Source organism: Amaranthus tricolor, chromosome 17 (genome assembly GCF_026212465.1).
Source record: "Amaranthus tricolor cultivar Red isolate AtriRed21 chromosome 17, ASM2621246v1, whole genome shotgun sequence".
Lineage (NCBI taxonomy): Eukaryota > Viridiplantae > Streptophyta > Magnoliopsida > Caryophyllales > Amaranthaceae > Amaranthus > Amaranthus tricolor.
Window position 1 is genome coordinate 16,389,669 of NC_080063.1, and position 15,559 is coordinate 16,405,227.

General features: G+C 31.2%; 1 protein-coding gene across 1 annotated transcript; it reads right to left on the minus strand.

Annotated features, from left to right (window-relative positions):
• Positions 1–6,089: 6,089 nt before the first annotated feature.
• On the minus strand, positions 6,090–8,135 carry LOC130804132 (ethylene-responsive transcription factor SHINE 2-like). The gene is made up of 2 exons (XM_057668469.1): positions 7,801–8,135; positions 6,090–6,790 (listed from the first exon to the last, which is right to left on the minus strand). The coding sequence occupies exons 1-2, from the start codon at positions 7,881–7,883 to the stop codon at positions 6,214–6,216; spliced, it is 660 nt and encodes a 219-aa protein (XP_057524452.1). The 5' UTR covers positions 7,884–8,135; the 3' UTR covers positions 6,090–6,213.
• Positions 8,136–15,559: the final 7,424 nt, after the last annotated feature.

Below are 15,559 nucleotides of genomic sequence, written 5' to 3' on the forward strand. Positions count from 1 at the left end.
CCACAAATATGCGGGACATATCGTCAAAAACTTCTCTGACCCTCTTGACAATGCTGGTGCGTTCGCTATGTCGGCTATATCTCATAAGGGCGTTAAGGCTGCTGTGGTTTATTGTGGTAAGAATAAATGTGGTGTTGATTGTGGTTGGCTCCTTGCTTTTGCTGACACCAAGGCTACCGGGAGGGTGAGTTTTATTTGAGTTTAGTTTTTGAATGTTTTGGTTTAACTATGTAGCGTTAGTTTATAGTTAAAACGTTATTTGTTGGGATGGTTAATCCCATAGTGTAAACATTTCATAAGTCATTAGAGTCCTTTTTCTCGTAAATATGGGTTTGGGATGGTATCTCCTTGGCTTATGAAGATTGTGCACCCCATGTCTTCCGATAATATATTGTTATTCATAATAAATTAAGCTAAAATTAAATATGGTAACAGAGCAGTCGATTTTCGATCCGATCAACTAGAAACAAAAAAATTGGTCTTCCATACTATAGATTAAGCTAAAAATATTGGGTTTAGGATGATATCTACTTGGTTTATGAAGCGTGTACATCTTATGTTTCTTCAATAATATATATGTTGACATTCATAGTAAGTCTAGCTAAAATTGAACATGATATCAAAGCCGATGATTTTTGATCAACTTAAAAAACGTCTTCTGTAAAAATAATTTGCGAGTTCAAAAAATTGACGTTCCCACCGAATTAAAAAAAATATGCTCACATGCGTGGGGAGTGATTAAAACTAACATACATGTGATCCGAATTCGAAGGATTAGAGAGAATTTGACCATTATTTATACTTGATGAGCTACTCTTCCTAATACTAATTGATTTTAGAATGAAATTTCATTGCTTTTTGTGTAGTCGACTCTCATAATAAAAATATCATTACTAACTTATAGTGTTATAAATGGAGCGGATTTATGCAGAGTGTGAACCTAAATGCAAATTCCACAACATAAACTGGAAGGATATTGAAAAGAAGTTAGATCATAGTGGGGCCATTGCTAAGCCCTCTGACAAGCAGACTGGAACCTCACTCTATGCTACCATTTTTGGGTCAAGTGGAAAATCTGTTGTTGGTGCAGCCTTCCTTGGTTAAACTACACCTGCATCGCCCATGGCAGTCACTTCTTCTACTAGAAGTACTAGACTGTTACTTAATAAGTACTCCCTCTGAATAAATTGCATTAAAGAGAAACTGATTATTTTTTAAGAAAAAAATGAATAATGATTATAAATAAAGAGAGAATGAATTGTGTGGATAAAATTAAAAGAGAGTTAAAATATATAGATGAGATTAAATAGAATGAACCAAAATAAAAAATACTATGGGACTAAATGGGACCGAAGGAGTATCTTGAGTTTGTGATCTTATGAATAATGATCCTAGGCTCACTTCTTCAAGTGGCTAGTAAAGAAACAAACTAGCTTATTATATAAGCTACTATCTATCATGCATGTTTTTTATTATTAAATAAAGATTGCCCTGTTCTAGATACATTATTCTATCATTCACATGATCTTTTTGAAATGGTTATGCTCAGTAATGATGATCTAATTGTGGATTATATGATCAAACTAGAGAAAAAATAATATTAATGGTGATCTAATATTGAGTGGGTTGGGGAAAAGGTTGGCCAAAGTGGTTAACATTTAACCCGTTCAGGTGAGCAGTCACCCATTTTTTTAAATTTTTTTTGCCGCGGTCTGTCCCCCTTCCAGCTGTCGCGTTTGGCTGCCAAAAAATACCCGTTTATTGTAATTAACGGCTATTTTCGTATTTAATTAATTTTTTTTTAAAAAAAATTATAACAACTGTCATATTTTTTCGAAATCTATAAAATGAGACCCATATTGATTTTTTTGACATAATTTTATATTTACATATTTTCTTCTTATTTTCCTACTTTTTTTGTTAAAAAATACCAAAATAATCATTTCAAAAATTCCTAAAAAAAAAATAGGGATTCAAATAACCCAAATTATGAAAGAAATCCAAGTAAAAAAATCAAGAAAAAAATCTTCTAACAATCAAAGTGCTCAAATTCAGTATCAAAATCCTCCATTCAATCCTCTATTTTCTCAAAATTCTCCAAATTCTTCTTACTATATTCCTCAAAATATCCCAACTTATTATGTTCCTCAAAATACCCAAAATTCTCAAATTATGTTTCACCACCATCATCAATCTCACAATGTCAACTCTAATATTGATAACTATTCAACTCCGATAAAGGGTGAAAGTTTAGACGAAAATGAGATGGAGTTTGATGATGATGATGATGATGAAAATGAAGGAAATGATCAAGATGATCAATACGGTGAAGATGGAGGAGATTCTGTTCATCATGTTGATGCTAGTCTCTACACCCAACCATTATTTCAAGATCTACTTTCACAATTTGGTTCACCACCGAGCTTCACTCAATTGGTTCAACCATCTCAACAGCAACCTAATGATGAAGCCAAAGAAAAGTTGGGATTTGATTGAAGATATTGCTCTCATATGTTCAGTCATGAACACAAGTACAAATCCAATTGTGAGCACCAACCAAAAGATAAAGGTGAGGTGGCAAAAAGTTAAGGAAGCTTATGAAGCAGCGAGGATGGAACGACCCCATTTAATCCCACGAAGAACCGCCGACATGCTTAAATGTCGTTGGGGTAGAGTTGCTCCAGCATGTTTGAAGTGGTCTGGAAGTTATGACGAGGCTCTTAGAAGGAAGAAGAGAGGCACGAGAGACGAAGATGTGCTTAAAGAAGTGCAATTTTTTTATTGTGGCTGATACTTGAAAATTCGTGTTAGTATATATATTGTTTTGTGGTTTTTTTTTTACAGTTGGATTATATATGTTTTCAGAATATTTATGGATTGTGTATATACTAGTTTTGGATTATTATTGAATTATGTATACGTGTTTTCAAATATTAGGGTAAGAAAGAAAATATCTAAACTATCTTTGAAACACTAAATATTTAGAGATAAGAAAGAAAACACTTAAGGAAATGTTTAACGGTCCGTCTTCTATGAGACCATCTTACGATGAGACGATCTCAAAACAAGAAGTTTATAAGTTAAAAGTTTCTATTATTGAATTATTTAACTCAAGCATGAAGCATGTCTTACACGATGAGACCATCTCATAATGTTTAATATGAAAAATAGAAATATAATAAAGGAATGAGAAATAAGAGTAATGTTATTAGTAAGTGGTATTATTAACTGTTTGTTTTAAAGAGATGCAAGAGAAAGCGAAGGAACAGAGCAAATCAAAGTAAGAGAAGATTTTTAGTGAGAAATGAGCGGTAACCAATGGTTCTATGTGGATGTCAAATAAATCTCCCTCATACTTGTGTTAATAATTCGACTTGAAAGGAGTAAGAGGCAGATGAAATTCGAAACTATAACTTGGGCTTTTGATATCAGAATCAACTCAATCAAAAGTTTAACTTAATAGTAGAAAGCGAGGCTCCAATATTTATGTAGCTTGGGGGTTATTATTTGCGCGCTTACTGAGCTTAAATTTACCGCATAATATATACTGAATACTCCATGTATTTAATTAATTTGTGCAATTCTATTTTTAAATTTATCTCATACATAATTTACGGTAAATATCATAAATCTTTCATAAAACATTTACCTTCTACTAAAACAATTTTCCTTTTTGGTTATTATTATTTCATATATAACAAAATTGATTAAAATAAATAAACTTCACACCCCACCAAGAATTTAAAAGCATTGTCCCCTACATTTGCAGTGTTTTCTTCCCTTAGCTTGTTAGATATGGCTGCTTGTAATTAGTATAAAGTTGATGCTAAGTATATGTCAACATCTTGTTCAACCAATTAAGGACTTTGATTAAGACATGTCAACTTCAGTTTATATTATCATTTAATAAGAAACCACACCAAATAACCATTAGCTGATAAATATAAGACAATGTGTCCCAATTTAAAGTAAGAAGTACAATTTATACAGCTAGCCTTACCCCTAACTCATACTTCTATTATTTTTAAGGGCATTGATTATTAGCCCAAGTGCCCAACTACTGGGAAAACTATTGTCACCTTGCCCCATTTTAAGATTTTGATCTTTAGTGGTTTGTGCACCACTAATAATCTTTGCATGTTCATTACTTTACCACATAATCTTATTGTTGCATATATAGATGGTCATGGTATAAGACTATATTATACCGATTTTAGATTCACCTCTATTTTTACAGTTTGGGTTAATTTTATGAGCTCCAATGAATCCGAGCTTAGTTCTAGGTCCAAAAAATAAAGGGGCTGGGTTTGCATCTAGGATCTTTTGATTCAGACTCTATTTGTGGATTCATTTAAGACCTAGACTCTTTAGACTCGTCCCAAACCCGTCAGCCCGACCTATTACATATGACCCTATATTATTCTAAACCTATTTTTATATTTATTTGGACTCTATTTAGATTTATTTATTTACCATTATTTTCGTACGAATAAAGTCTTGTAAAAAATTTAAAAAATAAATGAATAATTAAATCAAGACTCATTATTTAGGGTCCTAGACCCATCAGACCCAATAGGTCGTCTAGGTCTGTGTCCAAAATTTTTGACCCTAAGGGTCCAAATTCAATCCAGACCTGATCCATGACGGCTCTTAACACGAGTACTCTTGGGGCTAAAAGTATTAAATAAGTCCGAATTCTGTTGCTATGTCAAAAAAGACAATTCAACCAAAAGCTATCTTAATATATTTGCTACTGATTTACTGATTCTTATCATAAAACTTCTATCAAAACTCTGCTCAAGACTTGGGATACACTTATGCTAAGGATTCTCGTTATCATGAATAGCATTTTTCTAAAACAAAATTTTCTTCATGTAAAGACTTTTTATTTCACATCATATAAAATTAACTTTTAAAACCATTATTATTTGGGATATTTTTTAGTAAAAGATGCACAATTTAAAAAAGATGGTTGTAGTCACCATCAAATTCCTTAAAATAAGTATTTATTTGCTCCTAAAAGGAGAATATTGGAGGTGTAATTAACATGTAGCTGGTATATTTCCTAACATAATTATATACTGAAAGACACAGCTCACTTATTAGCTCATTATGTTAGCTGATCATAATGACTAAGTTTTAATTAATATATTGAAATAAGTCAAATTTAATGCCTATGATAATACTGAAAATGTCTATTAGAACATTCCTAAAGATTTGAAAACTATGTATGAATATTATTAATATAGTCAATTTTATGTTGAGATTAATGGATAAAAAAGTACCTAAAGAAAACTATGACTTCCAAATGTTTATATCTAGGTCACTTTTAAAAATAATGTTTATACATCCTTGAATAAATCTAGTAATTTTCTATATATATTTTTCAATGACAATTCAACTCATTTAAAGATTAAACAGATGATTGTAGCTATATATATCCTATCTATATCACGCAATAAATATTTTTATTTAAATAGGAGCATATGAGATCTGAATCTGTCGTTTTGATTTCTACGACAACATCAAAGAATCAATTAAAGCTAATTAATCTTAAAGTGATAATTATAATCCAGATTCCAGAATATATTTTCTTCTTGTATAAAATATTGCTCTATATATTAATCAAAACTTTCACATTAACTGTAGAAAAAGTTTTTGTGGGCATTTAAATATATGTACGGAAAATACCAATAAATTAACAATACTAGATTGTTATATTTAAATATTTCTATACAAAAACTTTCAAAGATAAATGTTATAATCTCAATGTGAGAAACAGATACTAATTAAGTATCTTATGCAATATTTCATAAAAATGTGATCTTAAAGAAAAGTAAAATATAGGTCCCTTCCTTTTCATTTATAAAATATATATAATATTTACATATTTGATAAGAGTAGCTAACACCCAATTACAACCTTACAATTTTTTATGGGTTTAAAATTGAGTAAAGCAATTAGACACTACATTACATCATAATAATATCATAATTAATTAATCATAATTGTTTCTTCACAAAAATAAGCATATATATATATATATATATATATATATATATATATATATATATATATATATAATTAATCTATAGATGATGACTTAATTAGGTTAAAATCAAAAATATAATCCATAGTTTTTTATATCATTATTATTATAATTATTGTATGAGTCTGAATGAGAACATTCTAATCCGGGTGCGAGCCTGATCCTTAAGTAAAAGAAGTTGAAGGAGAGTTCCAATTAAGAAGCTCTTCAATCATTTGCAAGGTAGCTTTATCTTCTTCATTAATTTCATTACTTTCTTCCTTCTCCATAACTAAAGATGAAGAAGAATCATTAGATAATTGTGAACCTTGATTATGATCAACCAATAAATTACTTGAATTATTATTATTGAATTTCTCTTTAGACATGTTTGAACTTTTTCCAAGCTCAACTCTCATAACCCAACTAGAAGTTGAGCAATTTCCTGCCCTTTTTTGCCATACACCAATGTGAGAATTGTCGGAGTCGAGTCGGAGACAGGTTAGGGAAGGAGAAGGATCCTTGCAATATTTCTTAAGCTTTGCACTTAGTATATTTGATAACGTAGAGTTATTATATGGTGTTGTTTGATCTTCAATATTGGAATTATTAGCATTTGAAGTATTATTTGTTGATGGGTTAAGCTTGTCTCTTGGGAAATTAGTCTTTGCATTTTGGCCATTCATTAGTATGGCTGCTTGATCATATGCTCTTGCTGCTTCTTCAGCTGTCTCAAATGTTCCTAACCATACCCTTTTCTTCCTACAAAATTTATTCAAAATATATAGTCTATCTGGTTTTTGATGGTTGTTAGAATCACTGTATCAACTATTGTATTTGGCATATACTTTTTATGCATAATATAAGATATAATCAAGTGCGATCTAGCTTATTTAATTTATCTTAATACATATTTTTATAATACTAATTTTTCAGAATCATAAAAAATTTAAGATATTAAAAATTAGAATTATACATTAAATAACGTGAAAAACAAAAATATATCAACTATATATAAAAAAACCAAGGAAGTATAATATTCTCTCCTTCTCAAATATATATTTATGTTTGATTAAAATAATTCTATAATTATTTATTGAATTTCAAATTGACCAAAACTCAAGATGATCATATAGAGGGGACAAAATACCCAAATATCCAAATCAAGAAATAAGTGTCAATGTCAATTAATAATAAAACACATACATAAGCTATTAAAGATTTGAAGTGCATGTAAAGATGGCCATTTAAAAAAATGATTGGGGTATAATATAACTATTCTTGCTAGAAATGTTAGCTTATAATTCAAGCTTAAAATGAGACTTTTGTATAAAAGTATTAACTATAAAGTGTATAATATTTTATGGGGCTTTATCTATTAGCTTAAGTTTTTGGTTGAATTGATTGGTATCAAAGTTAGTATGACCAGAGGTCACGAGTTCGAATATCAATTATCCCTCATTTAAGAGAAATATCTAACATCGAGTATGAAGAAGATTTGTGTTGCATCTACACTTATAATCTAAAAAACTCTCGCATGAATAAGCGTTATAACGTATTTTAAAACCTCAACCAATAACTTAAAACTTTTGAATAAATCATTTACACATAATGACTTTTGAGACTTTTTTAAAATTCTTAATTCCTTCCCCATGTCCCTCTTATCAAACACCCATTATGCATAGATAAATTTACATGAATGTATAATGTGAGGAGCATATATAGAGAGTTAAGCAGATAGAATAAAAAAAGTGGGAAATGGACTGACTCACAATAAAGGGTGGCGAATTTCAGAAACCCAAGAGCCCCACTGTCGTTGCCTGACGCCTCTAAACTTCTTGGAAGGAAGTACCATGATTATTGATAATCATGAATCAATTCAAGTCAGTAGTCTCTCTCTAATGTAGGCAGCAAAACAGACTGAAACTAACAATAATATTCATATTTGCTCAGAGGGTTGTTGTGAACTTATACTGTCACTCAATAGTACCTCTAGGAATTAAGGAGAAATTAGTCTTTAAAATTAAACCCAACTTCAGAAAACAAAGGAAAAGTATGCATGACTAGTACTATAGATAATCTATACATATATGGATCTCATTTGTCGGTGGACTTACTCCAATAGTCCTATCACTCCCCTTATTAGGAATATAAATATCAAAACAACATATTAGATTCTGTAAAAAGTTAAATATAATAAGTATAGTGAAACAGAGGAAGTAATAGTATATAAGTATTTACTTACGTTCTTCATTTGAGTTTGTTATTGAAATTGATATTTTTTTTATGTAATATGTCACTTTTTATAGTAAATTTAAAGGGACGTATATAATATTCTCATCGTCTATGAGTTAAATCCTCTGTTTTATTTGAATTGGAAATCTTTTAAAAAGGTGTACATATTATTTTTCTGAATTTGTGGGTGAGATTTAAAAAAGTGTGGGAACCATTGCTAAAAGAGAAAATGGTACAGAAATAATCTAAAATAGAAATTATGTGCGAATTAAATGAGATATATAAAGAATTGTATTGTGGAGTCTACTAACTAGAGTTGCATTTATTATGTGACTTTACTAGTGCTTAGTTTTAAATAGGGTGATTTTGAATACTTTTAATACCAACCAAATAAAGATAATGCAGTTAATATTACTCACTCTATCTCTTTATATTTGCTATTAAAAATATTATTTTTTTCTTATAAAATATTACTTTCAATAACAAATTCAAAAAAACTTTAACCATTTACAAAAAAATTAAGGGTTATTAGAGAGTTAGTAGAATGGTTAGTCAAATTGTCCAATTAAAAAAGGAATAAATGGTGTACTTACAATGCATTTAAGGATCCTACCTGCGCTTATTTATTTTTAGCACATAAAGTTGTGGAGGGACCCAATTAGAAAGCAAATTATAAATGAAGAGAGCAAAAAGATGTTTTGTTTTCTTAGTGACTCCACCAGTTTAATATCCTTCTTTTGTGGCCACAAATTATTTTATAATATAAGTAAATCGATTTGTTTGAACCAATGGAAAATTGTAAATCGATTAATTTGGACCAATCAAAATAAATGATGGGAATGTATATATTTTTTTTATCCTCTTTTATTCATTATATTTAATTTTTTACTCAAATGATGTAAATTAAAAAGTTAAATAATTTCAATTATGACTGAAATTTCTAAAACTATAAAAAATTAATATTTGAAAAATATTTAATGGATATAGACGTTAACATTGTCATGACAAAAAACCTAATAGTAGCATAAAATACTTGACTGGAATGAATGCTTAAAATTGCATATCAATTAAAAAGTAATAAGAAATTTAATTTCACTATTGAAAATAATTAAGGGATCAGTATACTACATTTGCAGTATAATATATGTTGAGATCCAATATACATATGTTAGATCGAGGAGAATTCATAGTTAAAGTTTTGTTTAATAATTTAAATATTTTATTTGAAAAAAACAAATAAAGTATGTAACAAGACTAAAAGTGTGCTCATAAGTAGCATTGAATTTGCTACAATTGGATTTTAGTAAAAATTAATAGTTTGATTGGTTGTAATTAAAGAGTAAAAAAAATAAATAATTCAAAAAAAAGGTATAAATGAGATTAAAAAGAGACTAATTTTGCCAATATAATTACTAAAAGAATATATGAGGCTATATAAATAAAATAAAAATATAGAAAAAAATAAATAAGATAATTAAGTAACACACTGAGAAGTCAGGGAACTAGGGAAGTACATAAATGAAATTTTTTTTAGGAAATTTTGATGTTAATAATTCAATCTTTTGCTTGTCTACTATTAATAAATCTATTTTAGATTATTTTTTAATAATTTAACATTTGCCTTTAGTTCATTGTAAATAATTCAACCTTTGTTTTAGTTTGCTGGCAGTATATCCTATTATTATCTATTATTTATAATAAGATATGTTGTGGGCAAATGTATAACAAATGTTAGATTATTAGAAAATAATTCAAAGGTAGAATCATTCATAACAAATGAATAATAGGTTGGATTATTAATGTCAATTTTCCTAAAAATTTATCAGAAAATTGGAATAATGGAAGCATGTTCTCTCTAAAGTACTTGCCCAAAGTAATTGAAAGTTAAAACTATATTTAATTTCCTACATAATTATAATTATTTTTATTTTTATTGATTGAATAATTTGCGATGATGTGGACTAATAAAAAATATGACTATGGCGGGTATAAAAGGCACAAGTAAAGCATGGTGAGAAAGAGTGAATTTTTATTATCATATAGTGATCATGAATCTTTAAATTTTTAATAGATAGATATTAGCACTCATATAATAAAATATATCAATTTTATAATTATAAAGATTATTACTAGATAAAATATGCTTATATATATCATCCATTTTAGAAATGTATTGATGTCATTTTATTATGAAAATTTTCCCTCTATTTTGATATGATGATATTATTATTAATCCTTTTATGGTACAAAAATTAATATAATTCATGTTATAAAAAATTGAAATAATAATATGGTTTAATATACTTTTTTGAAAACTACAATTTTGTTATGCCAAGGAAGTCAAAAAGTACATGATAGACTAGAAATTTATCCAAAAAAAATTGTTTTCTTAATTTATATTAATATGTAAAAAAGTTATTAAAGTCGTACATTACACTAGTATAATCTAGTTTGTTTAGAAAGGGAAGTTCATATTTATTTTTATGGATATATTTTAATTCTGTTTAGTTCACCTGATTTTTACTAATTCAACTGGCTTTTACTGATTGTAACTGAATTTTAGTAATCAAAATCAATTTTTACTAATTATAAGTAATTTTTTCTGTTTGAAACTGATTTTTACTGATTTTTACTTTCTTATCTGAAATATGGCTTTGAAGATAAATGGTTAGATTGTCAAATTCTTAGATTAAGTTTACCATTTTCCCTATTTATTTTGAATACTCCTCGGTCGATTGAGAAAGCTACGAAATTACATGTCATTTTTAGTTATAGATGGAGTATATTTTAATTATTAATTATGAATTCAAGGTGTGATTAAACATGTAGGATCCTATCAATACATTTTTTGTTGAAAATTCTATCATCTTGGATGCTTATATACGATGATTACTATAGAAGAAAGACACTACTTGAGTTTATTAAATCAGGCTCTTGTGTAAAATATCACTGGTATTCTATGCTTTGTTGTAAAAAGTTTGTTAGAGGATTCTCGTATGTTAGTATCTATTCTGTATGGTTTGTTATTTTTTTTTTTCTGTTTTACCACCTCATCAAGTGGTTCTTTCATTCTCTTATCGCTTGTATATATATATATATATATAATGATGTACTCCTCTTCACTTTATAATATCATGAATAAGAATTCTTTCATTTTGTATGCAATTTTCAGTCTATAATCTACAAAACTGTGCAGCTAATCTTGGCCATTTGTGATAAGATTATCATGGTATTAGAGCACAACACCTCCTGATTCTATTTTTTTCTCTCCTTCTATACCACAGCTTCTGCATTTTTTTTTCTCTTCTTTATTCTGCCATTTTTTTGTTTGTCTCAAGCTTTCTTTCTCTTTCTGAAATGACGAGTCTAGTACAACAAGGTACTCAAGTTGATCCCACACAAAATCCCTTAAGTCACTATTACTTACACCCCTCTGATCATGCTAGTATAAAACTAGTTATCTTCCTTTTGATGGGACTGGGTATGCAGATTGGAGAAGAAACATGATTATAGGCTTAACAGCTAAGAAAAAAATGTGCTTCATTGATGGCTCTTTGGCTAAAACGGATGATACTTCTTCAGATGCAAGAGCTTGGGAATGATGCAACAATATGATAATAGGTTGGATTATAGCATCCTTGGAGAGATTTATTGCAAGAAGTGTGATGTATTATGTCACGGCACAGAAAATGTGGCAAGATCTTGAAGATAGCTATGGACAAACCTCAGCTGCTCAAATATACTTTCTACATACTGAACTCTTTGATATTGCTCAAGAAACTGATATGACCATTTCTGAGTATTTCACCAATATCAAGTCTATATGGGATCAACTTGATACCCTTGATCCAGTCCCAGTATGTTCATGTCAAGGTTGTGCGTGCAATCTCACCAAGAAGGTACTTACGTCCCAACGAAATCAAAGACTCATACGGTTGTTTAATGAAACTCTCTAAACCCTTCAACCAAGTGTGCACCAACATCCTGATGATGGAGGAACCGCTAAGCCGTTCTCTCGCATATCGGCTGCTGTTACAAGAAGAGAGGCATCGTAATATGGGCGGGCTTGCTAATTTGAACACAGAATCTATTGTCTTTGCTGTTGATAAAGGCACATATGATTGAGGAAGTGGCAATGCATGGAATGGTAACACCCGGAGAGGCAGCAACCCAAATAGCAGCCATCAAGTTACTAGAAACAAGACAAACAATTCTTACTATTGTGACCATTGCCATATGAAGGGCCACACTATGGATCATTGCTACAAGCGACATGGGTACCCGAATAAAGCTAGGTTTAACACCAAGTGTTTTGCTGCTTCTGCCAGTACTAATTCTCTTGAGAAAGGTGAAATTGAGAATAAAGGATTAACTATGGATCAGTTTCATCAACTGTGTACTCTTCTTGGTAAGAAAGAGATTAGTTAAGAAAACACTCCCATGGATGTTCTTGATGCTTCCATCATAGCCAATGTAGCAGGTACATATTGTTTTTCTTCCTTTTTTTAGCAAAGATACGTAGGTCATTGACAGTGGCGCTTTGGACCACATGTGCAATTCTTTGCATAATTTTCACAACATCCGTTTTATACAAGGCGATAGTCATGAAGTTACTATTCCTAATGGGAATAAGGTTAAGGTGACCCAGCTTGGTGATGTGCAACTTACACCAAAATTATTGATTAAAAATGTTTTGTTTGTACCCCAATTTCGGTTCAATTTGATTTCAGTTCACAAGATTTGTAGAGATAATCATGTCAAAATCTCTTTTACTAATGAGTGTTGTATGGTACAGGATACTTTGATGACCAAGACTTTGCTTCTTGGTAAACTTAATGGTGGCCTATACACTTTTGCTAATACCTTACATGAAGTTTTTACAAGTTCAGATGTAAATAAGACATACTCTGCTACTGTTGCTGCTCCTAAATCTAAACTTGATGAAGCCAAGTTATGGCATATCCGTCTTGGGCACATCCCTTTTCCTAATATGAAATATGCTACTCCTCATCTTTATGTATCTCATTTGCAAAAGGATTATTTTTGTACTATTTGACCACAAGCTAGACATCTAGGCTACCATTTCCTTCTAGCACCATCAAAACTAGGACACCTTTTGAAATGTTGCATGTGGATTTATGGGGGGCTTATTCATTTCCTACTCATTATGGGTGTACTTACTTTCTTACTATAGGGTATGATTATACAAGATGTACTTGGGTGTACCTAATGAGATACAAAAGTCAATCCCTCTTCTTTTTACAGCATTTGAACAATTATATTGAAAATCATTTTCATACCCACATCAAGTTTATTCGCACTAATAACGCCAAATAACTTTTTGAAGGCGACGTATTGCATGGTATCATAAAAGGGACATTATACATCAAACCACCTGTGTCCAAACCCCTCAACAAAATGGCATTGTAGAACGCAAACATTGTCATTTGTTAGAAACTGCTAGAGCATTATCTTTTCAAGTGAACCTTCCTTCAAAATTTTAGGGTGATTGCATTCTTTGTGCAACCTACATCATCAATCGTCTACCCTTGTGCTATCTCAATCATATTTCTCCTTTTGAGAAACTTTTTAACATCAAGCCCAACATTCACCATCTTCGAGCATATGGGTGTCTATGCTTTGTGTCCACCCTTAAACACAATTGTACAAAATTTCAACCAAGAGCCAATGCTTGTGTCTTTCTTGGTTATTCCACTACACAAAAGGCTACAAGGTCTATGACTTGACCTCTCATAAAATTCTTGTTTCAAGGGATGGTGTCTTTCATGAACAAAATTTTGCTTACCATTTTAAAAATAAATCCAAGTCCCCTTTCCCTCACTTTTACCTTCCAGTTAATACCCAACCTCCTTATCCATATGACACTACTTCTAAACCTATACCTCCTCATGACACGTTACCTCTCTCATCACATGGTACTCCTATTCCTCTTCTGCATGCTTCTGACCCTCCTACTACCTCCACAAATGCTTTATCACCACCTCCATCTATTAGAAAATCTCAACATCCCCATAAACCTTTCTCTCATTTACAAGATTATATATGCCATTCTTCTACAACTCATTGGTGTAATATTGTTGCTTATGATACTCTGCCCCAGCACACCCAGGATCATATTACTTTCCAACTTGTATAGAAGGAGCCTTCCACCTATAAAGAGGCTGCCACTAATGAAGCATCGTAGTCTGCCATGCAATCCGAACTTCAAGCCCTTGAGCAAAATAATACATGGGACATAGTACTACTACCTCCTAACAAAAAACCCATTGGGTGCAAATGAGTTTATAAAGTGAAACTTAAAGCTGATGGTTCCCTTGAGCGGTTTAAAGCCCGTCTTGTTGCCAAGGGTTTTACTCAAAAACAAGGCATAGATTACCAAGAGACCTTTTTTTCTATTATTAAAATGACCGTCGTTCGTTGTATAATAGCATTGGCCGCCAGTAAGCGTTGGTCTCTTTGCCAGTTGGACATTAATAATGCCTTCCTTCATGGTGACCTCCATGAAGAGGTTTATATGAAGGTTCCTGATGGGTTATCTCACCCTCCCAATCATGTATGTCGGTTGAAGAAATCTCTCTATGGTTTGAAGCAAGCTTCCCACCAATGGTTTGGGAAACTCACAATGGAATTAGTCCATCAAGGGTTTGTTCAATCCAAGAACGATTATTCCTTGTTTATTAAGAAAACATCTGATTCATTCATCCTTGCTGCCGTGTATGTTGATGATATTATCCTTACAGGGAATGATGTTCAGTCCAACAACCATCTCAAGACTCACCTCCATAAGACATTTAGTATTAAGGACCTTGGTCATCTCAGTTTCTTTCTTGGCCTTGAAGTCACCTACTTACCTGATGGTATTGCCCTTACTCATGGAAGTTTACCTCAAAACTTCTTCGTGACTTCGGTATACACACCTGACCTCTCGGACCGCCGGTGACTACTCATGGAGGCTGTAGATTGGTCTCACAGACCAACACAAGTCTTTCCATCGCACTTTGACCTCACTCGTGCGCCCCCAAAAAACTTCCCAGGGAGGTCACCCATCCTAAGATTGCTCCCCACCAAGCACGTTTAACTCTGGAATTCTTAGCAAATGGGCTACCATGAAAAGAAGATACACCTTGTTGATATGAGTAGTCTATCAATCCTTTTTCATGCTAAATCCGGGGTATCACAATCACACTGAAACTTCAACAATCTGATGATTCTCCCCCTTTTTCTGATCCTGCTTATTACCGTAGTCTTGTGGGCAAGTTAAATTTTCTAACTCAC